Below are 25661 nucleotides of genomic sequence, written 5' to 3'. Positions count from 1 at the left end.
GTGAGGGGACAATTTGATGCTTTAATTCTGTCTTGTGTGTGTGTTAGTCGCTCAGTCATGTCCTACTGTTTGTGACCCCATGGACTGCAGCCCACCAGGCTCCTTTGTCCCTGGGATTCTCCAGGCAAGAATACGGGAGTGGGTTGCCATTTCCTTCTCCAAATTCTGTCTTGGCCAGAAGCAAAATAAGTAGAATTATTTTTATTATTAAATAATCCACTATTTTTAATTGACTATAACAGTGCCTGACACATTGGAGTGTTCAATGATGGTTAGTAGTTGTGGTTTATTGTTCATTTTAATTTTATTATTAAAGGTAGGACATGGTTGGTGCCAGGCTCCCCTGGTGGCTCAGTGGCAAAGACTCCGCCTGCAATGCAGGAGATGCAGGTCAATCCCTGGGTTGGGAAGATCCCCTGGAGGAGGGCAGGGCAACCCACTCCAGTATTCTTACCTGGAGAATCCCATGGACAGAGGAGTCTGGTCCATGGGGTCATGAAGGGTCAGACAGGACTGACATGACTGAGCATGCAGGCACATGGTTGGTGCCATAAAGGAGGTCTTTATATAGGGCTATGATAGTTTAGAGGATGGAGAAAGGGAAGGGGGAGGGGAAAATTGTGACGACCTCGGCATTTGAGCTGGATATTGAAGGACCCAGGCATTCAGGAAGAGGGATCAGCAAACCAGGCACTGAGGCCAGAATGCACAGGGTCTCTATGGGATTAGAGAGAGGGTGAATCAGACCAAAACTGAGAGGAAAAGTGGAGGATAAGGCTGTAGATGTCAGACAGAGACCATAGCACAGAGACCCTCACCACCAGGTGAAAGCAGGCAGCCTTTCCCTGGAGGCAATAGAAAGGGGGCTATGGAAAGCTTACTGAAGTTCTTAAAAAGGAAAAATGTGAGTGATGGGAGATAAACAAGAAAAGGATGAGAGCATCATTATTTAAGAAAATCAAAAAAAAAAAAAAAGAAAAGAAAAGAAAAGGATGAAAGGTCCCTTCATGACACACCTGCCATGAGCTAAATGTTCACGTTTCCTCCATGTGATTTCAATCTTCCCCACCTTTGGACAGGTAACAGCCCCAGTAAGCTGTAAGGTCTAGTCCCCTGGAGACATACAGGGTACAGTGAGGTGGCCAGGAGGGATATCTCATTTTCTTTATGCAAAAGTGAAAGTTGCTCAGTCGTGTCCGACTCTTTGCAACCCCGTGGACTATACAGTCTATGGAATTCTCCAGGCCAGAATACTGGAGTGGGTAGCCTTTCTCTTCTCCAAGGGATCTTCCCAACCCAGGGATGGAACCCAGGTCTCCCGCATTGCAGGCGGATTCTTTACCAGTTGAGCCACAAGGGAAGCCCTATGTATGCAAAGTTATTCCTAAAATGGAGGATAAGTGTAAAGCCTTTTGTATATACTGCAAGAACAACTTGGACAGTGAAATTAAGAAAAGAAAAATTCTTTAACAACCTATTTATTTCTTCTTTGGAAAACTTAATTTGTTAATTCCAGCACCATGAAAATGTGCCTCTAAAGGGGGCTTTCATCCTTGTCTAAAAGAACTCCTGGGAAAAGATACAGATTTTCATTTCTATGAAGTATTAATGACAAATTTAATTAAATATTCAAGCTACCTAAAGTAATAAAAATTCACTTCCAAAACAGTATGCTGCTAAATACTCTTATTTTAAATGTGAAGCTCAAACAATTTCCTAGTTTCCCTGACAGCATGTGCATTTTGAAGGAGTTTCTTCTATGCTCTCTCTGATGTCCTTTATCACAAAATAAAATCAACCTGTCAATCAGCATAGAATTATTGGGACTCTAAGGAGTTCAAGACATCACACTCCTCCTCCTTGCACATGTTTGGGAACAAATACAACTGGATGCATGGGTGAGCCAGCCAGACACCAAATGTCAGCTTTAATATTGATGAAAACTAGATTGGAGAATGTGGCTCAGATGAGTTTGCAAAGGAGTGGACACTCCCCCAAATAACCAGCTTGCCCCACCAAGCTCATCACATCATGGTCAGAGAATTGGGGCTTCCTGCAGGCAGGCAGGCTTCTAAAGAGAGGGGGAAGCTCAGTTCCTTCTTTAATACCACCAATCAGATAGCACCCTTTTGGGAGAGAAGTGGGCAAGGAATGGAAAGAGGCCAGGATGTCAGCAGCAAAGAGAAAGGAAAGCCAGAGGTCAGAAAGGAGTCACATCAGGAATTTTATAACCAAATGCTGGGAGGAGATGTTGAGGAAACACTATTTAAATATAAGCATTCACTCCTATTTGAGTGGCTGGCCACTTCCCAAAGCAGGTCAGTCTACATCATGCTTTGCTGGATGGATTCAAAATTTAAGACTTTCTCCTTTATCTTGCATCAAGAAGGGGGTGGACTCAGTAAAGGTGTGTTCATATTTGTTGAATGAAATAGCACCCTGCTAAATAAACATCATTACTTAAGATAGAAAAGTCGATTTCTATGCCTGGAAAGACATTTCCACCCATCATCATCTAGATCATTAAAGTGCAAAAATCTCAAACAGATTAATTTGACTTTGGAGGCCAGTGGGCTTTGATTAAACCAGTCAGTGTAGTTTTGTTTATGGATGATCTGTAGTCTCTTATGAACTCTTACCACCAAAGTAGCTATGTGACCTAAACAAATTGCTTAACTTCTCTGAGTCTTGGTTTTGTATGTGTACAGCAAACAATAAGATAATAGGTGACAATGTCTAGTATAGTCTGTGGTTTAAGCCCCTAATAAACAGTAGCTGCCATATTCTTACTACTACTATTATTTTCACTATCATTACTATAATTAGTTAAATAGAGCTTCCTTTGGGTTGCTCTAAAGATAAAAGACAATAGCTTATAATACTGAGAGTTTTCTTTCCTCCTTTAGGAAATTTCTTCATTTCTAATTATAAAACACACACACAATGGAGAAAAATATTAACAATTGAGATTCCTGGTGAGAGACAGTAGATTTATAACATGCATCTACCATTCTACTTAAGGCTATTTAAGGCTATTCTACTCAAGTGAAGCTTTACCTACTGAATACTAAAAATCTCAGTCCTCTTCCCTCATTTGGCTCCTGACATATGAGCAGCAAGGCAGGAGACTTGTCTTCTCTGGGAACCCTGACCAGACTTCAGAAAAATTCTAAAACTACTGTTGTTGGGAGTTCTCCAAGTTCATGGTTCAGCCCAATCACACCAGAGTGAAGGTCACAGTCTGCAAACCCCAGTTACAGCTCAGAGACTCCAAGCAGCTTTTAAGTACTCCACTCTTAAACATAAGCAGACCACGAAGGATGGCCGCTTTCCTGGGAAAACTTTAATGAATATAGAAGTAGCAATAAATATGCAGGAATTGAAAAAAAAACTTAAAAAATGAATGTTCTCAGAGAGATATAAGAGCTATAGAAGCCTTTAAACAACAAGAGAATGTTATTTCTTTAAGAAGAGAGTGTTGAGAGAGGGAAAAAAAGCTCTTGAAAAAAAAAATTAAAATTAAAAATATAAATAAAAATTCAAGGGCTTCCCTGGTGGCTCAATGGTGAGGAATCTGCTTACCAATTTGGGGGACATGGGTTCGGTCCCTGGTCCAGGAGGATCTCACATGCTGCAGGGCAACTGGGCCGTGGGCCACAACTACTGAGTCCATGCTCTAGAGCCGGTGCCCCACAACAAGGGAGGCCACTGAAATGAGCAGCCCGGGTGCCACAACTAGAGAGTGGCCCCCATTTGCCACAACCAGAGAAAACCTGCCCAGCAAAGAAGACTCAGAACAGCCAAAATAAATTAAAAAAAAAAAAAAAAAAACACAACTCAAAGGTTTGAAAAATAAAACTTAAGATGTTCCCCAGAATGTAAAGCAAAAGAACAAAGAGAAGGAAATTAGTAAAAAAAGAAAAATAGATAAACGGTCTGACATCTGAATAATTAGAGATCTACAAAGGCAGATTAAAGACCAGGAATAAATCATCAAAATTAGTCACGAAAATTTTTCAGAATTCCAAGATGGGTCAAATTATCCATCAATTATGGGGGCAGAAGGAAACATTTTCAGTCTTGCAAAATTTTAAAATATTAAATCCACCATGTGTCCTTTCCTCAGAAACTAACACAGGATGTATTTTAATGGTGAAACAATGGAAACAGTGGCTGACTTTATTTTTTGGGCTCCAAAATCACTGCAGATGGTGACTGCAGATGTGAAATTAAAAGATGCTTGCTCCTTGGAAGAAAAGCTATGACCAACCTAGACAGCATGTTAAAAAGCAAAGGTCTGTCTAGTCAAAGCTATGGTTTTTCCAGTAGTCATGTATGGATGTTAGAGTTGGACTGTGAAGAAAGCTGAGCGCCAAAGACTTGATTCTTTTGAACTGTGGTGTTGGAGAAGACTCTTGAGAGTCCCTTGGACTGCAAGGAGATCCAACCAGTCCATCCTAAAGGAAATCAGTCTTGAATATTCATTGGAAGTACTGATGCTGAAGCTGAAGCTGCAATACTTTGGCCACCTGATTCGAAAAACTGACATTGGAAAAGACCCTGATGCTGAGAAAGATTGAAGGCAGGAGGAGAAGGGGATGACAGAGGATGAGATGGTTGGATGCCATCACTGACTCGATGGACATGAGTTTGAGCAAGTTCTGGGGCTTGGTGATGGACAGGGAAGCCTTGCATGCTGCAGTCCATGGGGTCGCAAAGAGTCAGACACAATTGAGTGACTGAACTGACTGTATTTCATTAAAGGAACATATCGGGAAAAAGAAGGGTGAAGGGAATTCATAGCATGACCTCAAGATGGCAGCTGTGCATGAAGTAGAGAGGCCAATGCCTGGATTGGAGCACAGCTCTCCAGAGGCACAGAGAGAGATGTCCTCAGGAAGATGGAATTAACAGACGACATGACTTGTGTGATGGTCCTAATTTGGCCATTCACCAAAAAGTGATTAAATTAATGATAAGTACATAGAAAAGTAACCAAAGAAAAAGAAATCAAAGGACAACAATGACTCCAGAAAAACTAAGAGTTATACAGGAAAAAAATAAATCTGTTTTTATATGGCTCAGATGTGGATACTTTTTAAATAATCATAGTAATAGAAACCTTAAACACAGATCTAACTGCATTGAATATGGGGGAGAATAGGAAGGGCTCATGTGTTGCACAATGATAGAAGAAAGACAACTATATCTTATCTTCTACAAAGAAAAGTGAATAGATAATACCCAAAACAGACAAAAGAAACAGACAAAATACCCAAAAGAAACAGGAAGCCAAGCATGGTATTTAACTATATGGACGTAAACACCAAAAGATCAAACTGAAAAATTACAAGTTGTTAACTCTTGGGGATTTGCAAATGTGTATGTGTGGCTTAGAGAGGGCTGCTTTTTGGGGGGCACAAAACTCATAGAATTACACGACTCTTTAAAAGAATGCATGCATGCATAAGTTTGATAAAAATGAAAAGTGAAATTTTAGAATGGACAATGTAGAAAAATGATACTACAACCAAACTATCCAAAGATAACCATGACAACATTTTGGTATGAGAAAAGTAGAAGTAGAATAAAAGACTAGAAAGGTAAGCTGAAGACTGTTTGTAAGGTCTTGAATGTAATGCTCAGGAATCTAGGCTTTGTTTCAGAGCAGTAGGAACCTATGAAGCTTCTCTTAGGAACTTTGCTCAATATTCTGTAATAACCTAAATGGGAAAAGAATTTACCAAGAATAGATATGTATGCATATCACTGAATCACTTTGTTGCATACACTTGAAACTAACACAACACTGTTAATCAACTGTACTTCAATATAAGATAGAAATTAAAAACAAGGAAATTCCCTTAAACTGGTGCTTCAGGGAGATGACTTTGACAGACTCTGCCTTGAGGGGTAAAACAGGGTCAAGAGCAGACAGGAAGAGAACCATCTGGAGGCTTTCCCCGTCTTTGTAGGTGGATGAATGGATTTTCCCTTCCAAAGTACTTTTTTGTTTTTCCTCTCCCAAGCTTTATAAGGACCTGCACCATCAATTTTCTCTCTTGTCAGGTCATCTGAAAAAGCACATTATTCTCATGCTTAAGCTCCAGTCACTTTTGAAATGACAGGTATGTGAGGAGCTGTTGCTGACAGAAGCTGTTCCTGCTCCAGTCACCTCTGCATAATTGCCGAGGCTGCTGCAGAAACACACTGGGGTGCGTGGTCGATTGCAGTGCAGGAGTTTCACTCCTGATGAAGGGATTGCTAATGAAGTGTGCAAGCATGGCATATTCTGAAACCTGGAAACAGTGAACGAATAATGAATGGGCGAATGGTTACATGGCAGACACGGCACTCAGACAGAGGGCATCATTAAGACAATACCAGAAATCATGTGTGAGCAGAAAATACAGTCTTGCCATTTTCATTTCTATTTGAATGTCCCTAAAGATATATATGAGGTCTCCTGCATGGCAGGCAGATTCTTTACCATCTGAGCCACCAGGGAAGCCCAAAGATATATATGAGAAATTTGTATATCAGTTCAGTTCAGCCACTCAGTTGTGTCTGATTCTTTGCGACCCCATGGACTGCAACATGCAAGGCTTCCCTGTCCATCACCAACTCCCGGAGCTTGCTCAAACTCATGTCCATCAAATCGGTGATGCCATCCAAGCATCTCATCCTCTGTCATCCCCTTCTCCTCCTGTCTTCAGTCTTTCCCAGGATCAGGGTCTTTTCCAATGAGTCATTGCTTCACATCAGGTGGCCAAAGTAATGGAGCTTTAGTTTCAGCATCAGCCCTTCCAACAAATAGTCCGGATTGATTTCCTTTAGGATTGACTGGCTTGATCTCCTTGCAGTCTAAGGGACTCTCAAGAATCCTCCAACACCACAGTTCAAAAGCATCAAGTCCTCGGTGCTCAGCTTTCTTTATAGTCCAACTCTCACATCCATACATGACCACTGGAAAAACCATAGCTTTGACTAGACAGATATACTCAGTGCAAAACCAGCAACAGAACACACAAAAGATGAACTGAAATAGTCTTCATTTCTAGATCTATCAAATAAAAATTGGCTAATAGAACAAAGAAATGAGCATCAAGAGACCTGTGCTTTAGGCTTTATTCCACCACTCCACAGCTATGTGATCTTGGACAGGCCTCTCCACCTTTCTGAGTTTCAGTATTCTTACCTGTGCAATGGAAATAGTAAGAGTCGCTCTACTCGATTTACTATAGAGGGGTGTGGGATACACACAGAGGTTCCAAGATCATTTGAAATATCAAGAGATTGAGAAGAACCTAAATGTCTTTTAACTGAGCACCAGTTAAGTCATGTAGGGTTCATTCATATCATGAAATGCTATACTGAAGAAAAAAGCAACGAGGAAACTGTCATGTACTGATATGAAAAATCTTGAAATTCCAGTGTTAAGATAAAAAAGCAGAGATGATAGATGATAGATAGACATAGAGATAACAGATAGACATAGATAGATAGATGAACATAGAGAGACAGATCAATAGACAGATAGATAGATCTATTTCTAATGGCTGGAAAGTAAAACTGAGCCACATAGTTTGTGCTATGCTTTCTACTCTGCTCTATGGACTGGCCCAGGTATTAAAGCAGGAGAAAGAAGCCACGTTCTCTGTCCTGGTCAAGGCATTCCACAGGTAAAACCTTGGCCAGAGGCCACTATGAGTGGCAGCCTTCCAGCCCTACAGACTGACCAACTGCCCCAAGCTCTTGAGAGTCTCCTGAAGTTCAAGGTGCATGTGTGTGTGCTAAGTTGCTTCAGTCCTGTCCAACTCTTTGTGACCCCATGGACTATAGCCCACCAGTCTCCTCTGTCCATGGAATTCTCCAGGCAAGAATGCTAGAGTGGGTTGCTGTGTCCTTCTCCCAGGGATTTTCCCAATCAAGGGATCAAACCTGTGTCTCTCAGGTCTAAGCTGCATTGGCAGGTGGGTTCTTTACCACTAGCACCACCTGGGAAGCCCAAGGTAGATGCATCAAATGTCCCTTTACCAGTTGGGCACGTGCCTCCGAGCCGCTTCCCTTAATTGCCCTCCAGGACACGGTAACAGCACTGACATGATGGACCCCTGCAGAGAAGAGCTCTGACCATCAGTCAAACCCACCTTGGAACCTTATTCTTGCCAAGGTGTCTGGTGTCCCCAGAGATGAACCCAGCTCTTGATTGGGGCTGGGACTGCAACTTTACCTCCATCTCACACTTAGAAGCAGAAGGAAAAGAAGTGGAAAGTCTAAGACACGGCCCCCAACCCGAGAGCCAATGAGAACAGAGGTCATGAGAGGAGGACCAACCAGTAGAGACCAACTTCCAGAAGCACTAATGAATATATCCTGCAAAGGAGTCTCTACGAAGTGCCTAAATCCCGACAATGTTTCCCTAAAAGGTCCAAGCTTCTCAGTGCAGCCTTCCAGGCCCCTCAGGGTTAGGGTTAGGGTTAGTGCTCCTTTCTCCGAATCTAACAGAAAATTTTCAGCCTTTCTGAGGACAAACAAAGCCACAAGTAACCCTCAATAAATTCCAGACACGTGTTATCATATACACTTTGTTCTCTAATACATACTACTAAGAGTAGAAACCAATAACAAAAGGATAAGGCTTCTTTTCTTTTCTTTTTTTTTTTTTTTGAAGGATCTGTTAAAACTAAAAATCAGTCACCAAAGGATAAGTTAAAAAGTCTGGCTCTGGCCATGGCAGAAGAACGGGAAACAAATCTACTCATGAACCAGATTTGTGTTCCCACAAGAAGATAATTTCCCTCGGGGTGGTGACGACTTCGCCTTCCAATGCAGGGGGTGTGGGTTCCATCCCTGGTGGGGGAGTTAAGATGCCACATGCCTCACAGTCATAAAATCAAAACAAAACAGAAGCAATATTGTAACCAATTCAATAAGGACTTTAAAAATGGTCCACATCAAACAAATCTTTTTTAAAAACTAGACAAACCACATGATGAAACAGTTTTCAGACTCAACAATGGGAAGCACAGGACTGGGATTCTTGAGAGGAAAGGAAACAGACAAAGGTGAGCCCCACGGCTGCTCCAGGTTCCAGCCTGAATGCAGTTCCTAGGACCCAAAAGGATGTAGTGGGAAACGCAGGGGGAGACCAGCAGTCTCGGTAGCTTCAGAAAACAGAAGCACAGTTTGGGAGGCCACTGTGTCTAGAATCTGTGGAGCAGAGTTCCAAGGAAGAGGAAGCTGCTCAGACAGAGGAAGAGATCCAGAGATTTGCAGGAGTGACCTCAAAGCTCTGGCTGAGTACTGTGCATGCTTGAAAAACAAACCCCATGCCAGGCTGGGGAAAGAACCATCAGAAATAAGAGGCAGAACCATTGCTGGAGCTCACACAGAGCTAGGAAGAGTTTGTGTTCCCAGTACCCAGAATGAAAGACCCCATAACACCCAACGCAGCAGGTCAAGTTCTAAGAAGGGTGTTGCCTCAGCAGCGGGAATAACCTTAGCCCTCGACTAAAGCCAGCTCTGGACCCAGCCTAATAAGGCAAGTCTTGAAAGGACAAAATGAATCCCAATATATGTACATGTCAAAACTCCAACAGTAATAAAGAAAATACAAAAGCCAGTACCTAACATGTAGAATCTACAATGTTTAGCATCCAATAAAAAATTACCATGCGTGCAAAGAAGCATGAAAATATGATTCGTAATCTAGAGAAAAATCAACCAATGGCAATGAGAGAGTTGATGGAATAACCAGACAAGGACACAAACTGATAAGAAAAATAATTGAGGTGTAAGGATCAGAAGGGAGGTTACGAAACTGTGATTATCTGCATACAGTATGAATTACTATGGGTTTCTCAGGTGGTGCTAGTGGTAAGAACCTGCCTGCCAGTGCAGGATATGTAAGAAACACTGGTTCGATCCCTGGGATCTCCTAGAGAAGGGAATGACAACCCACTCCAGTATATTCTTGCCTGGGAAATCCCATGAACAGAGGAGCCTGGCAGGCTACAGTACCTAGTATTGTAAAGAGTCGGACATGAATGAAGCCACTTAGCACAAAAATTATTAGGCAAAAAATCAGTAGAATCAACAGAAACATGCTCACAACCATCCCAAGAGGTAGGTGCGTCTGCCATCACACTTGAAAGATGAGCACACTAGGGAGGACACAGAGTGGTTAAGCAACTTGTTCAAAGTCACACAGCTAGAAAGTGGCAGAGCCAGGACTTGCACTCAGCAGTCTGGCTCTGGAGACAGAAGAAGGAAGTCTGGAAAGACTTTTAAAAACTGGTAAGACTTTTTCACAACAGCATCAAATAAGCCCCAAACATAATTAAAAATAGGTCATCATTCACAATTGCAACAAAACCTGTAACACATCTGGGAATCACCATAAGGAATACACAAGACCTTAGGTATATGTGACCCTAGAATTTGTCACCTAAGCTTAAAGTATAAGGGAAAGCTAATGGGAACAGACATGGGGTGAAGGGGAGTCTGGGACTGTCCCAAGCATATTGAGATGGAGGTTCACCGTATATAATGGAAACACATGTAAAATCTATTGAAGATCCTAAAAGAAGATCCACATAAAATAAGAAACATTCCAACTTTTTGGAGAAGAAGACAATTCTCGAATGAGCCTCTAATTTTAGTTCAACCTCAACAGAGATTTCTTTTGGAACTTGGTTGACTTATTCTAAAATATACACGCCCCCTGCACCAGAATCTCCCAGGTTGAAAGTCTGCATCTGTGCATTTGTAATGAGCCCATCAGAAGGACCAAGTATCTGTGGAGGGTCACGGGTGTACTCCAGACACCCCGGACAGCTCCTCTGACCAGAGTTAACACCTTACTCTGATAAGCTCTCTACTGGGCAGAAAAGGTGGGCAGGTAGGAAGCCAACATTCATCCCTCTGCTGGTCTCTCTTTTCCTCTCTGAATCAGTCACACAGCTCTTTCCAAATGAGTCACACTCCCCTCATTCAAGGCAGAGCTCAGGGTAGTCGGGGGGCTTTCATGGGAAAGAAAGAGGCAAACTTCTAAATGGTCCATGCACAAATTGCCTGCTCATCTAAAACTGAACATCTCAAGAGCAGGATCCTAGAACAGGGCCAAGCCCAGAGAAAAGGCCACAAAATGTTTCTTACAGGAGGAGGTGAAGAGGCCAAGGGAAAGAGGAAAGCCAAGGAGGTCAAGGAAAAGAAAAAAGATGGAAGCAAGGGAGGGGATTTCAGGAGGAGGATCAACAAGTCCTTCTGGGAGATGGAAGCCTCCTTGTGGTCACTACAAGCCCAGCCCTGTGACAGGAAGGGCACAGGTGAGGGAGACAGACGTGCCTTGTGGGAGCCCCAGCTCAACCCCTCCCTGATGGCGTGACCTTGGGTAATTCCCTCAGCCTTTCCAGACAGAAGAGTCCCGACCAGGACATAGCGATCTGGGGCTGAGGGGGGGTGGTGGTGGATATAAGGTGCAGATTCTATTTAAGAAAGGGGGTGCCCGCCAGGTGCTCCCAGCCTGCTCTGCAGCCCCAGCCGTGAAGCCGTGGTCCCCCTGGGGACACCCGGGTGCCAGCTAGGCCGGGGCTTAACCATGGGTCTTGCGGCAGTGGTCCACAACCCCCTTGCTCCATCTAGACAGCTGCACAAGCTTAGAGGGGCTTCCCAGTGCTGAAACAAGATCAAACAACTCTCAGCTGTTGGCATACCACACCCCCCACCCCCCACCCAAGCGCTGTCATTTCTCTGCAATTACCCTGCGATAAAAAATCTGAACAATGGCCGCTTGGATGCTGAGATGTGGCCGATCAATTTCGGGAGGAACATCAAAGCCGCGGACTGGGGAGTGCCTATTTTACTGGCACTTGCCGCAGTGAAACAGCCATTTGTGAAGATGGCCTGTCGTGAAAAGGTCACAGCTGACAAGTGACTCTTGGCTGCCTTTCTCTGTGAGCCTGGGATTGGGGGGTCTATGAGCTGCTCCGTCATTGGGAGAAAGGGGCACGGAGCCCACTCCAAAGGTAAAAAGCACCATCCAGCCCACGGGTCCTCACAAACTGGTGGGCTATTGCTGTCGCTCGCTGTATTTAACAGATGTGGGAGCCAAAGCGTGCTCATCCAACACTGCACAACTGCAGGAAATAACTGTGTCCCGTGAGAACATTTCCTGTCGGTCCTGAAGACGAAGATGAGATAGAGCTTTGAAATGTTGGGCCCACCACCCCCTGGTTATAGATTTACAGGTGAACTCAGTTGGAGACTCAGTTTCCACATCTGTAAAATAGGCATATGGATCATTCCTATTTCTTAGGGAAGTCAGGAGGGGTAAAGCCTATGGAATGAATGAGAAACAGGTTAGAATGGTGGATGTACGTGGGGTCAGGGGAACTCAGGGAAGGTGGGCTGCTGTGTCTGGCTCAGGAAACCTGGGGAACTTCTAACCCCGTCCTTCACTGTCTCTCTCCTCCTTCTTCGGTGCTGATGAGACGCAGCCTGTCTTCCTAGCCAACACTTGAGATCCTTCCACCACAAATCTGCTCCCACACCCCCTTGGTAGACCCCAGACTCCAGCAAACCAGCCTTTGTATGGGGCTACAGGCTCTCTGGGCCCCTCCAAACCTGCACTGTGTCCTTGGCTATGCCTCAGACCACCCATTACTCCCACCAAACCAAACCCTAACTTATTCTTCTCTGACAATATCCACCCTATGTTTGACGTGCAGGCATGCACGCTAAGTCACTTCAGTCATGTCTGACTCTTTGGGACTCTATGGACTGTAACAGGCCAGGCTCCTCTGTCCATGGGATTCTCCAGGCAAGAATATGGAGTGGGTTGCCATGCTCTCCTCCAGGGGATCTTCCCGACCCAGGAATCGAACCTGAGTCTCCTGTGGCTGCTGCACTGCAGGCAGATTCTCTTACCACTGAGCCACCAGGGAAGCCCCCTTAGGTCTGACAGTGGGTCCCAAACCAGTGTGCACTGGGAGATGTCTTGCCATGCCTGCCATATTACTAGTTCCTCCATGTAGCCCCTGCCCACTCCACCCCTTTCCTGTTCCCCTCCTGGGTGAACTGGGAATCCACTGGGCAGGACTGGCTCAGCTCTGCTCTGGAGCCCCATTCCTGCTCCTCCAGGAAGCCTGCCCCCAGGACACCCCAGGGATGCCTCAGATTGGTCTCTTTAATTCTGGGGTGTTCAGCAAGCCCATTTGGCTCTCATATCATTTCTAGCTTCTGAATTAGCCTTGAACAGTAAGACAGATGGTACTTCCACCTGTACCTGCCTTAGTCTTTGTCTCACGTCTCAGCTGCACGTAGCACACGAGTGGGAATAAGGCTGCTACCGCTCGGTCTCATAGGATATCAGCAACCTGGCACACTGGGAAGGGGCCTGACCTTGCCCAGAGCACGTGCTATGGCTCTGCCAGATGCTGCATCTGTGTTCTGAGAGACACAGTTTAAAAATAATAATAGTTTTAAATAATAACTAAATTTTATTTCATTTAATAATAATTAAATTTTATTTCATTTAATAATAAATTAAATAATGCTAAAATTTTAATAATTAAAAAATAATAATACTTTTAAAACTTAGGCAAAGGACCTGTGGGAAGGAGGCAGGAACAAAAACAGCAGCTCTAGAGTATGGTCCATGCATCCACTCACTGACACACTCCTCCAGGGCCTGCCCTTACTGGGGGAAGTGGCAGGCACCCCAGCAGTGACCACGTAGTGTCGACTCCTAAATGTCACCTCCTCAGAGACACCTGACCTGACCCTCCGACCCACTGCTGATTCCACTTCCCTCTCACCCTCCCCCTGCCCCGTCACTATCACAGCATCTTACTCATTTCTTTAACCACGCTGACCACCGTCTTGCATTTTAAGGGCTTTCTGTCTAGAATGTGCATCTCTGAGAGCGGGGACCACCCAAGGGATCATGGTCCCTTCAGCATCCCAGTGGATGAAGGCACAGCGTGAGGCATGCTAGGACAGGAAAGGGAGCTGGTTGGGGCGGCGGGGGTGGGGAGGGGTGAGAGGGAAAGTGGGTGTTCCAGGAAGGCTTCCTGGAAGAAGGGGCACCTGAGGACAGCTGAGGACAAAGTTGAAGGTAAAGAAAGGCAGAAAGGTAAATCCAGGAAGAGGGAAGGACAGGTAAGCAGCATGTGGTCGTACATGGTGTACAGACAAACCAAAGCCTCGCTGGGGAGATGAAGAAAGGGGGCCGGAGAGGGAGGTCAGGCTGCAGGCAAGATATAAGGGGAGACAGAGGGAAACAGCACAAGTGAACCCCTCAGCACCGAGCCAGGGGGAAGCCCAAAGGACACACCTGAGACCTCTGGGTGGAGAAGTGGAGGAAAAGCGTTCCAGGCAGAAGGAGCAGGAGGAAAGGCATGGTGCCCACGTGCAGGAGCACGGCGTGAAAGCTGGGTGCAGGATGGAGGCGGACACTCACAGCCCCCGAGGGCTCTGTGTGCCCTCAAACCGGGCGGTGGCCAGCCCTGTGATGAGTGGCAGGGGAAACACTGACCTTTTCAACCAGGTCTTCGGGAGCCTGTTCCTTGAACAGCTGAATTTTATCTTCAATGCACTTCTTCAAAAGATCTGTCTTGCTTCTGCTCTTGGAGCGTGGCTTTCTGGCCTTGGACTGTGGCTGGAGTGGGGAGAAAACATGGGTGAGAAAGTGATCGCCAGCAGGTGGGTGCAGCCCTCGATCTTTTCAAGCCCAGAGAGGCTTCTGCACTCTCTGCAGCGCGCAGCTGGCTTAGCTGGAGAGGGTGGAGAGATGAAGCCTTTCTTGGAAGGAGCTCCGGTCACTGGCCTTTGCTCTTGCTGTACTCTGGGGGCTCATCCCACCAAGGGGAGGAGAAGGTTGCTTGTGGGCAGCACCAGAGCTTTGCAGATGGACAGAGACACTCTCAGAGGGTCAGAGAGCGCCATGAAGACAAGGCGATGGAATGAGCGTGCTGGCTGGGGATGGGGACATGTCTGCAGAGGTGTATGGCTGCTGAGGACATCTGCATGCATCCATTCAAGGAAGCACTATGCTTGGGGGCCAGGGGGATGTTGACATAGACCATTCTCCTAGAACAGCAATCTGCACACCCTGCACACACATACTAGCTGCTCACAAATGTGAGGAAGTGACACGGCAGCTGAGCCTGGCAGGACAAGGTGTCAGGAGGGTGAAAATCTGGGAACAGACCCCAAAGATCTGAAGCCCTCAGCAAAGGTGAGAGGGGTTAAGGAAGAGGTCGTGGTTGCTCAGTAAACTGATATTCAAGGAATGAATGAATGAGTGTAGCAGATGCTAAAATCTCTGAGCCTCCGTTTCCATACCTATAAAATGGAGATGATAGCGCCTACCTCACAAGATTACTGCCAAAACAAAACACAATGTAACACAAGTGTTAGTCGCTTAGTCATGTCCGACTCTTTGTGACCCCGTGGCTCCTCTGTCCATGGGCTTCTCCAGGCAAGGATACTGCAGTGGGTAGCCATTCCCTTCTCCAGGGCATCTTCCCAGCCCAGGGATCAAACCCAGGTCTCCTGCAGTGCAGGTGGATTCTTTACTGAGCCACCGGGGACGCCCTTAAACCACATAAACACAACAACATAATATAACATATGAAACACAGCAATGTCACACAATGCAGCACAGCCTAACACAATGCAGCATAACACACCAACGGGCCGTGTCTGTGACACAGCAGCGTGCTGTGACAACAGAAGGCACATAACATGAGAATGTGACCACAGGGCATGACAACACAGCAAAACGCAGCCCAGTGCAGCACAGCCACGGCAACGCAGCACACCCCACCTCAGAGGCTCCGAGCAACATGTGGTCAGCGGCACCCCCACGAGGGCGGGTGCTTTGCACTCCGTGGCTCACATGCCTAGCCTTGCTCCTCTCTTTCATTGCCATGAGCCCCCAGAGCCTGCTCTCGACCTGGACTCAGGCCTGTCCACTCTGCCCTGGCTCTCATGACCACGGTGATAATACTAGAGGGGACCAGCATGTCCTCGGGGCTTGCCTTAGCCCACTCAGAGGAGGCCAGCACCGAAAGGAGAATTCACTGAGTTCAGACGCCCCATTGGACAGAGGCCAGGAGAACAGAATCAGTGGCCTCAGCCACATCACAGGACCCCTGAGCCCAGTGTCTTTAAGTACTCAGGCTGGGCTCACTGACTCCATGAGTGAACTACAGTTTTTATCTCCTGTTCTAAAGGAAGTAAGACCACACAAAAAAAGGAAATTGTGAGTCAGGGCCTCTGAGGAACAGAGCTGGCCTGAAGGGTAAGATCCTGAAACCTAGAGCGAGGATTGGCACTGGGAGGGGTGAAGCCAGAGTGGGGCGGGGGCTCTGATCATGTACACCTCTCTCAGTGCCCACGTGCTGTGATATCAAGTTGGTTGACCTTGGAAGGGGTACTGACATGAGGGAAATGGGAAAATGCTACAAATCAGGAACAATGAACTCCCATCCAGAGTCAGTTTACCAGCACATGGTTCATCAAGGGTCAGATTCGGTGGAGCCTTGAGACCACAGTAGAACTTATATCCTGGCAGAAAGTGCCAAGGAAAGGCTTGGAGGAAGAGGAGGGAGCAATCTGACTTGCAAGTCTGTTAGAGTTTACTAGGGCTTCAGACACTCATTTGCCTCAGTCGTCAGAGAACCCTGCGAGGGGTCAGCTGATGTGTCAACCAGACGATTCTGCTCTTGTTTAGGGCGCTGAATCCAAATGGTGATCAACAGGGAAGAAACTGGAGGGCTACCGGGTGGTCAGAAGAAAGACCGAATGGGGAGGCCCAAGGGAATGGGGATGTATGGAGTACGATTAATTCTCTTCTACATATCAGTCTATCTAATGCCGAAGGCTGAAAACCAAAGAATTGATGCTTTCGAATTGTGATGCTAAAGGAGACTCTTGAGAGTCCCTTGGACTGCAAGGAGATCAAAGCAGTCCATCCCAGAGGAAATTAACCCTGAATATTCACTGGAAGGACTGATGCTGAAGCTGAAGCTCCAATACTTTGGCCACCTGATGCGAAGAACTGACTCATTAGAAAAGACCCTGATGCTGGGAAAGATTGAGGACAAGAGGAGAAGGGGACAACAGAGGATGAGATGGCTGGATGGGATCACCGACTCGATGGACATGAAATTGAGCAAACTCCAGGAGATGGTGAATGACAGGGAAGCCTGGCGTGCTCTAGTGCATGGGGTCACAAAAAGTCAGACACAACTTCGCGAGTGAACAATTTCCACAGTATTAATCTTCATTATACTCATTTTATAGATGAAAAAAATTATGCATTAAAAAAAGAAGGCTATAATAAATAAGATAAAATAAGAATAAAAAAAACTTCTGGTGCGAGCTCCCAGCTCGCTTGCCTGCAGGTAACTCGCCCACACCCTCAGGCCGGCATGGGAGGAGGGCCTGGCAATGGAGTGGCTCCTGGGGGTGCCCCCCAAGGTCTGCCTGCCGTGATGCTCTTCTCGAGGTGCTGCTGGTGAAGACAGCCAGGCTCAGCCAACAGCAGGCTCCGTCCCTCACCTCCACCTCTGCATCTCTATAACGTTTCCAGGGAGCAACCTTAGGCCTAGGGCAGATGCTCTGCCCCTCTGGGACACAAGGCCAATTCAACTTCAAAATCCAGCACTTTGAACAGCTTACAGTCAGACACTAAATTCCTGCTGGGATCGGCCCTTGGTCCAGCTCAAAAGCAGGGGAAACACACTTCAGTTCAGTTACGTGGAAACTTGTTTTTATTCACTGTTCCAAAACCTTTTACACATTTTTGGGTATAACCTGTCCCTAACTCTGTAAGTATCACCATTTTATATATCTTGCAACATTCTAATAAGAGAAATAGAAAAAAAAAAAACCACTTCAAAAAAAAAATCATAATGTTTTTGAAAAACTATTTTCATGTATTTATTTACTTAGGCTGTGCTGCAGAGCCTCTGGGATCTTAGTTCCCCAACCAGGAATGGAACCCAGGGCCCCTGCAGTGGAAGCATCGAGTTCTAACCACTGGACTGCCAGGGAATTCTCAACCCACTATTTTTTTTTTTTTAATGTGCATACTAAGTCGCCATGTCCAACTCTTTGCGACCCCGTGGACTGTAGCCCACCAGGCCCCTCTGTCTGTGGAATTTTGTAGGCAAGAATACTGGAGTGGGTTGCCATTTCCTTCTCCAGGGGATCTTCCCGACCCAGGGACTGAACCTGAGTTGTTTCTGTCTGCTGCCTCAGCAGGCGGATTCCTTACCACTAGCGCCACCTGGGAAGCCTTGTTTTCTAACGTGAAATGATGTAAAATCTTCCAAGTTGGTTCTGTTCACTGATTTTATTCAGAAAGGATGTGGCTGCATTTTATTTTTTCTCCTCAAGGAGAAGCACAGGGTTTAAAGTCAGAAAGCACCAGCTCCAAGACCAGTCCTTCCACTCTGTCCTACCTCAGTCAATTAATTCACTTTCCCTCTTAACAGCTGAGTTAACAGAAGTGTAAGTGATGCGAAATGCTTTCAACCTTAATGTGATATCACCTCAAGGGAAGCCCCCCACACTCTGCCCACATCTGGTGGTCGGCTGGTTCAGTCAATAACACTCACTGCACACCTACTATGCGCCAGGCACATTCTAGATGCTGGGATGGAGTGGTGAATGGGAACTACACACAGGGAGCTTGTTGGTGGGGGTGGTGGTGCACAGACCATGAGTACATTGAGTAACCAGGACATTCCAAATAGCGATCAATTCTACGAAGAAGCAAGAACACAGCATTCTGAAGGATGCTTGGGGAGGTGATGACTTTGGATAGTGCTCAGGGAGGACCTCTGTGTAGATGACATCTGAACTGAGATGTGAAGAAACAGCAAAGAATTGGCCCTGTGATGTTCCTGGCAGAGGAAACAGCAAGTTCAAAGGCCTTGTAGAGGCCAGGTTCCCCAAAGGCAAAGTCAGAGACAGCAGGGACTGGGGTGAATGCTGTTTCCTGAGAGAGGAGTTCAGAGCAAGCCACAGGAGGTGTGGGAACAAGGACTGGAGGAGGAAAGGGCTAGGTAAGGTGGGGGGCTCTGGCCTTGACTGGCCCACGGGGAGCTCCGGAGTAAACCCAGCACCCAAGAGCTGCCTCTCCGTGGCACATAACAGGTGCTCACTGTAGGCATGTCAGGGCTTTCCCGGTGGCACGAGTGGTAAAGACCACACCTGCCCATGCAGAAGACTCAGGTTCGATCCCTGGGTCAGGAAGACCCCTGGAGGAGGGCATGGCAGCCCACTCCAGTATTCTTGCCTGGAGAATCCCGTGGACAGAGGAGCCTGGCGGGCTACAGTCCATGGGGTCATAAAGAGTCAGACGCCTGAAATGACTTATCCCACACAGGAATCTGTCAATCACCCTCCAAGCCTTGGGATCAGAGATGCCCTTTTCCACCTGAGCTGCAGTGAGCATCTTTCTCATGCCACTTACACAAGCCTCTTGCGTGGGTCACTGGCTGTAGCTAAAGGAGGGGGCAGGAGGGAGAGTCACCTCTCAGGCCGGGTGGCTCCCACCACCAAGGGCAATCAACACCCAGGAGAGGGGTGGACCTGTGAACCATGAATGCTGGAGACTCATAACTGCTGGTGGACAGTGCTAAGCCAGGTACCAGGGTGTCCACTACAGAACTTAAGGCGGTTCCGGGAATACCCGATGCTGGCATGGCGAGGGCTGAGGGTGGCAGTGGAGCTGGATTCTACAGCCTCAGCAGCTGGAGGAGGCCCTGCCTCTGCCAGCACGAGGCCCCGAGACACCCATCCTACCTGCAGCTCAGGGGCGGCCACGGCCTGGTCCAGTTTCAGGAATTCTGCTTCTCGCCAAGCCGTCTGGAATCGTTGCAGCAGGACTCGGGCCCGGATTTTGGGGAGGGCCAAGCTCCTGTCCATCTGAGCAAAGCAGCCGTGAACTTCCTGCCTCATCCCAAGCAGCTCCTCTTCGGACAGGGAGAAGGCAGAAGAGCAGAGCTTCCTGGAAAAGCAAGAAGAGTGGTCTGTTCTTGCAAAAAAAGAAGACAGGGCAGGTTGTGCTGGGGATGGGGAAGTGGAAATTCAAAGCTCAAATTCCATTAGTCAAATCCATGTTCGGAAACACCCGCCATCTCCTGGATCAGGCATTCATTCCACAAGGGTTTTTTCGGCACCTAATGTGTGTCATGTTGGTGTGTGTGTGTGTGCATACTCAGTCGCTCAGATGTATCTCTCTGTGACCCCCATGGACTGTAGCCCTCCAGGCTCCTCTGTCCAAGGGATTCTCCAATCAAGAATACTGGAGTGAGTTGTCATTTCTTTCTTCAGGGGATCTTCCCCACCCAGGGATTGACCCCATGTTTCCTGCATTGGCAGACGGATTCTTTACCACTGAGCCACCATATTGCACTGGACATGGAACTATATCATCTGTTTGATTATTCTGGCAATGTCTGATCAGCACTGGCTGCAGAAAATACACTTTGCGGATGCTTTAAAACTTTGAAATACCTGCAGGACATTGCTGTGGGAGGCCAGGGCTGGGTCTATCAGGCCCAAATTTCCATGGAGGGGTGTGCAATTTCGGCTCAGCTAGAAAGTTCTCTCCTGGGAACAGAATAAGACTATCAGAGCTGATGTGGGCCCCCAGCCAGAAGCAGTCTGAAGACCTCAAGCCCACAGGGTTCCATGGGGCCCACTAATTTTTCTGAAGCACATAAGGAAACCACAGCTTCTCCTTTGTACCTTCCTTCATGGAAATCCTTGCCCCACATATTTGCTGCTTATGTGGCCTCTAAGGTGAAAGTAATTCTGAAATGAATCTGAGTCTTTATTCTTCCCTGGGTGGTCTAGGGACTTCCCAGGTGGTGCCTAGCAGTAAAGAGTGTGCTTGCCAATGCAGGAGATGCAAGAGATGAGTGTTTGATCTCTGGGTTGGGAAGATTCCCTGGAGAAAGAAATGGCAACCCACTCCAGTTATTCTTGTCTGGAGAATTCCATGGGCAGAGGAGCCTGGTGGGCTACAGTCTGTGAGGATACAAAGTGTCGGACACAACTGAACATGCACACATGTGCTGGGTGGTCTGGTCTTGATCCTCAACTAGATAGGCACCAAGATATACAGAAACATGGGAGACTGTCTTTGCCCTGCAGGAGTTTAACGTCCAGGCAGGAGTTTAGAAACAAGGTCTTAAAGACATGCTTTCCCTGGTAAAATATGCATCTTGATTAATTCTCACTTCCTCAGACCAGGTTTACAGCAACTCCATCCCGCTTGAAATCAGGAAACATAAAAACATGTTTCCAAACTATTGTGCAAAGTCATTTCTACTTAATGCCTCAGAAATAAAGGCTGAAACCTTTTAGAGTCTTAAATAAGCAAAGTATATAAGCAGACCCACATTGTATATACTGTTAGTTAACCCTCTTTAACCCTAGGGAAAATCATAGAGGTTTTCTGATAGAAAAGTAAGATTTCTCTTTTCCTGTTTTATCAGCGGCCGCTTTAGTAATATTCCCTGCAAAATGGAACCAAATGAAGGCGAAGAAGGTGACCATCTGATAATGGGAATGTCAAGTCCAATCCACAGACTTTAAAGAGCCAGCCCAAACAGGTTGGATGGAGCAAAGAGACTTTGGTCAAATGCAGATTGAGCTGAATAATTACTGCTGAGAACAGCTTGTACAAATAAGAAGTGGCATTTAAGGGTCTGATTTGTATGGGCTTGGAGAAGAGAGCATCTTGTTTGTTCAAGTCAACAAAAACTAACAAAGACTGTAAGCTAAATAAGGACAGAAACATAAAAAAAAGAGAGATGAGAAAGAAGGGAGAGGTCACTTCATCCACACCAAGATAACCTCCCTCTCCACAACACCTGGGACCTCTCCTCGCTGGGTGCAGGGTCAGTCCCCAGGGAGAGCACTTAAGGAGGAGACACTGCATCACAGAGTCCGGGAGGACCCTGCTCCATGGATGTCACTGCCACCAAGGAAGGAAGGGTGTTGCAGAATGACGCTCTGCTATCTGGTGTCCCTGAAAGGGTTCAAGGAGAGCCCAGGCTTTGATGCAGATGGAGAAGACCACAGATGTCAAGCAAGCAGCATGGGGTTCAAGAGAGGGGGTGGACAGACAGACTGAGCAGATATACTGGGAGGTACTCCTTCCCCTACCCGCCTCCCTGACCCCCAATACCCCCTCTATGATCCTATGTCAATAAGTGTGTAAATACTCAATTGCTAAGTTGTGTCCAACTCTTTGTGATCCCCATTGACTCTAGCCCACCAGGCTTCTCTGTTCATGGAATTCTCCAGGCAAGAATACTGGAGTAGGTTGCCATTTCCTCCTCCAGGGGATCTTCCTGATCCAGGGATTGAACCCACGTATCCTGTGTCTCCTGCATTGCCGAGTGGATTCTTTACCACTGAGCCACCTGGGATGTCCTATGTTAATATAACCATTTCTAATCAAAAGAGCTGTAGATTCAGAATTGAAATTGCGGCTAAGATCCAAGTTAAACTGCAGAATGGTCACACTGAGGAAAGAATGGTCAAAGGGCTTTGGTTTTGTTTATTCGCTTGAATAGGGTTTTCTGGATTGCTTTGTTCAAAGAGAAAGCAACTTGATGGAATATTGATTGGTGGGTCCATTGGTTTAAGGAAGTAGCACTAAGTTATAGCCAAATGCCCACAACTATGCCGTTATATGTAAACAGTTTCTATCACTCTAAATAAATAGACTAGGGAGGTGAGGGCTATTGTTTCTCTCCACTGTGCTGCTGTTGGTGGGGCTTTTGATTTTGTTTCTCTGTGCAGTGAGACTGGTCTTCCCATTTCACACCCAGATAAAGGACCCACCAAGCTGCTCACCACCCAGTCCTGCCTCCTCTCAGCACAGCACCAGTGGGTAGGGTCCCCTCATCTCTGGCTCCCAGTACCAGCTCAGAGTCTACCACCCAAAATGTACCTCCTTCCTATCCTGGGAAAGATCCTGATCCTCCACACAATCACCTGGTTAATTGCTCCTGCTTTGCTCATCACAATCATCTACCTGTGTGTCTGTTCTCCTCCTGATAATCTGAGTTCTTCCTGCACAGGAATGATAGCGGTGATGATAGCAGGTACCTCTTACCATCCACTTATTTCTGATCAAAGGTTGTGTTAAAAGATTGACATACTTGCTCACACAACCCCTCATCAATGCTGGGAGTTGGCATTTTGCTAGATGGTGATCTAACAGTCTAATCTAGAGTCACTTCCTTGTCCCTTGTCAGCTCAGCTTTTGTTTACAGGGGTTACCCTCCAACAATGTTGGAGATATAAACACTCCTAGGAGCCCGAGGGAGGGAATACTGAGTGGTCTAAGGCATGAATTGGCAATCTGTGGCTTATGGACCAAATCTGGCCCACTGTTTGTTTTTGTCAATAAAGTTCTATTGGAACACAGTCATGTTCATTTACAGATTGTCTGTAGCTGCTTTCACGCTGCAGCCAGAGTTGAATAGCTGCTACAGAAAACATGTAGCCCTCAAAGCCTAAATAAAAAGTCTTAGCCCTCTGGTCTAAGACAATCATGGCCTTTTCAGCCTCCTAGCAGGTGAACAGTTTGGCATGGACTTATGATGTAGTCCTGCCCAATAGGATAGGGAAGATCAATGCTGCAGATGTTAGAAAGAGATGATGTGTGTGACACCTGGAGCTGCAGCAGCCATCATGAAACCATGAAGAGATGAGCCCAAGGACCAAGGCAGCACATTGAGTACAGCAGAGCAGAAAGATGCTGAGGGCTGAATCCTTGATAGTGTCACTGAGTCATGGAATCAGAACTAGAAAATTCACCTCCTGACTTCTTATAAAATGCTTTCTTCACTTTCTAACAACTGAATAGTATCATGTGCTACTCAAAGCACCATAAATGACAGAGCATTGTCATCCCACTCCACAGACAAGAAAGATGAGGCTCAGGGAGGTTAAGTGACTTGTCTACACTCAGACAGCTGGTGGTGGTGCTGGGATTTAAACCCAGATTTTTGGTCTACACTGCCCACATTTCATGCCTTTCTGTTGCCCCATGTGGGTGGTATTTGAGGCTCCTCCAGTTTCCAGTCTGATGTACCAGCCCCAAACAGCTGCCAAAGCTTTGCTGGTATCTAGCACACAACCAAAGCCCCTCTTTATTTTAGTTCAGTTCAGTCACTCAGTCACGTCCGACTCTTTGCGACCCCCATGGACTACAGCACGCCAGGCCTCCCTGTCCATCACCAACTCCTGGAGTTTACTCAAACTCATATCCATTGAGTTAGTGATGCCATCCAACCATCTCATCCTCTGTCATCCCCTTCTCCTCTCGTCTTCAATCTTTCCCAGCATCAGGGTCTTTTCAAATGAGTCAGATGGCCAAAGCCTCCCTTTGCTACTGCTAAGTCACTTCAGTCGTGTCCGACTCTGTGCGACCCCATAGATGGCAGCCCACCAGGATCCCCCGTCCCTGGGATTCTCCAGGCAAGAACACTGGAGTGGGTTGCCATTTCCTTCTCCCTTTCAGGAAAGTGAAAATCGAAAGTGAAGTCACTCAGTCGTGTCCGACCTTAGCGACCCCATGGACTGCAGCCTTCCAGGCTCATCCGTCCATGGGATTTTCCAGGCAAGAGTACTGGAGTGGGGTGCCATTGCCTTCTCTGAAGCCTCCCTTTGGGCCACATCAAATCTCAGTCTCAGGATCAGGTGTCACGTGTCTGGCTATGACCATAACCAGCAGATGGAATCCCCCCCCCCACCAACAGGAACAGAGGAGGAGAGGGCAACACACAGGGATTAAGACTCACGTGAAGATCAAGTGCTCCCAGTGTCTCAGCCCCGCCTGCTCCTCCGTGGAGGCCTCCAGCGCATCGTCCTTCAGTCTCTGTCTCACGCTCTGGACACCCTCCTGGCCCCGGTCCCTCTCCTCGCCCTCCAGCCGCTCGGCCCGGGCCGCCAGGTCCCTGCCGTGCTCCTCCAGGATCTGCTGCAGGAAGAGCCAAGGCACCCCACGCTTGAGCAGCTCCTGGGTCATCCCCGAGTTCTGCAGGCGCCGCAGCTCCTCCGTGGCTTTCTCGGACAGCGAGAGGGTCAAGGCCCTGAGCTCGTCCAGGGCAGCCTGGTCCAGGCGCTCCTGCAGCTCCTCCAGGGCCGCACTGTGCTCGGCCATCAGGACCCGCCACTGGCCCAGGTACTGGCCGGCATCCTCAGCGGCCCCAGAGGCTTCAGCGATGGACAGCTGCTCCCTCCGCTGTTCCTTGTGCTGCCAGCAATTCCAGAGAGGACAATTAGCAGGGGGCAGGGCTTGGCTGGTACAGCCCTCAAGAAACCACTTTGGGATATAGTTGCAGGAGGCACAGAACATCAACAGCCCTTTCCCCAACTATCACACATTTGGCAAATTATTCTTTTAAAAAAAGGAACTGATGTTCTTAAAGACCGATGGAGAGAGCTGAAGTATGACAGCAGCAGAGGAGAAAAGAACTACCGAACGGTTACTTTGAATGAATGCTTTGCTCTTCTAAAACCAACTAAGTTGAGAGTGTAGCACTGACATATATATACCACCATGTGTAAAACAGATAGCCAGCAGGAACCTGCTGTGCAGCACAGGAAGCCCA

General features: G+C 47.0%; 1 protein-coding gene across 1 annotated transcript in view; it reads right to left on the bottom strand.

The window, feature by feature from the left end:
- EVC2 (EvC ciliary complex subunit 2) overlaps positions 1–25661 on the bottom strand; it is a 162086-nt gene that overhangs the window by 26167 nt on the left and 110258 nt on the right. Inside the window, exons 14-16 of the mRNA XM_040238361.1 lie at positions 24849–25303; positions 19825–20029; positions 14540–14662 (exon numbers count right to left, since the gene is read on the bottom strand). Of these exons, the coding sequence (XP_040094295.1) occupies positions 14540–14662; positions 19825–20029; positions 24849–25303 (783 nt within the window). The remainder of the gene's footprint in view (positions 1–14539; positions 14663–19824; positions 20030–24848; positions 25304–25661) is intronic.

This window comes from Oryx dammah, unplaced genomic scaffold (assembly GCF_014754425.2).
Source record: "Oryx dammah isolate SB20612 unplaced genomic scaffold, SCBI_Odam_1.1 HiC_scaffold_3, whole genome shotgun sequence".
Taxonomy (NCBI): Eukaryota; Metazoa; Chordata; class Mammalia; order Artiodactyla; family Bovidae; genus Oryx; species Oryx dammah.
Note: the sequence above shows the minus strand (reverse complement) of the source record. Positions and strands in the feature narration are given on the sequence as shown.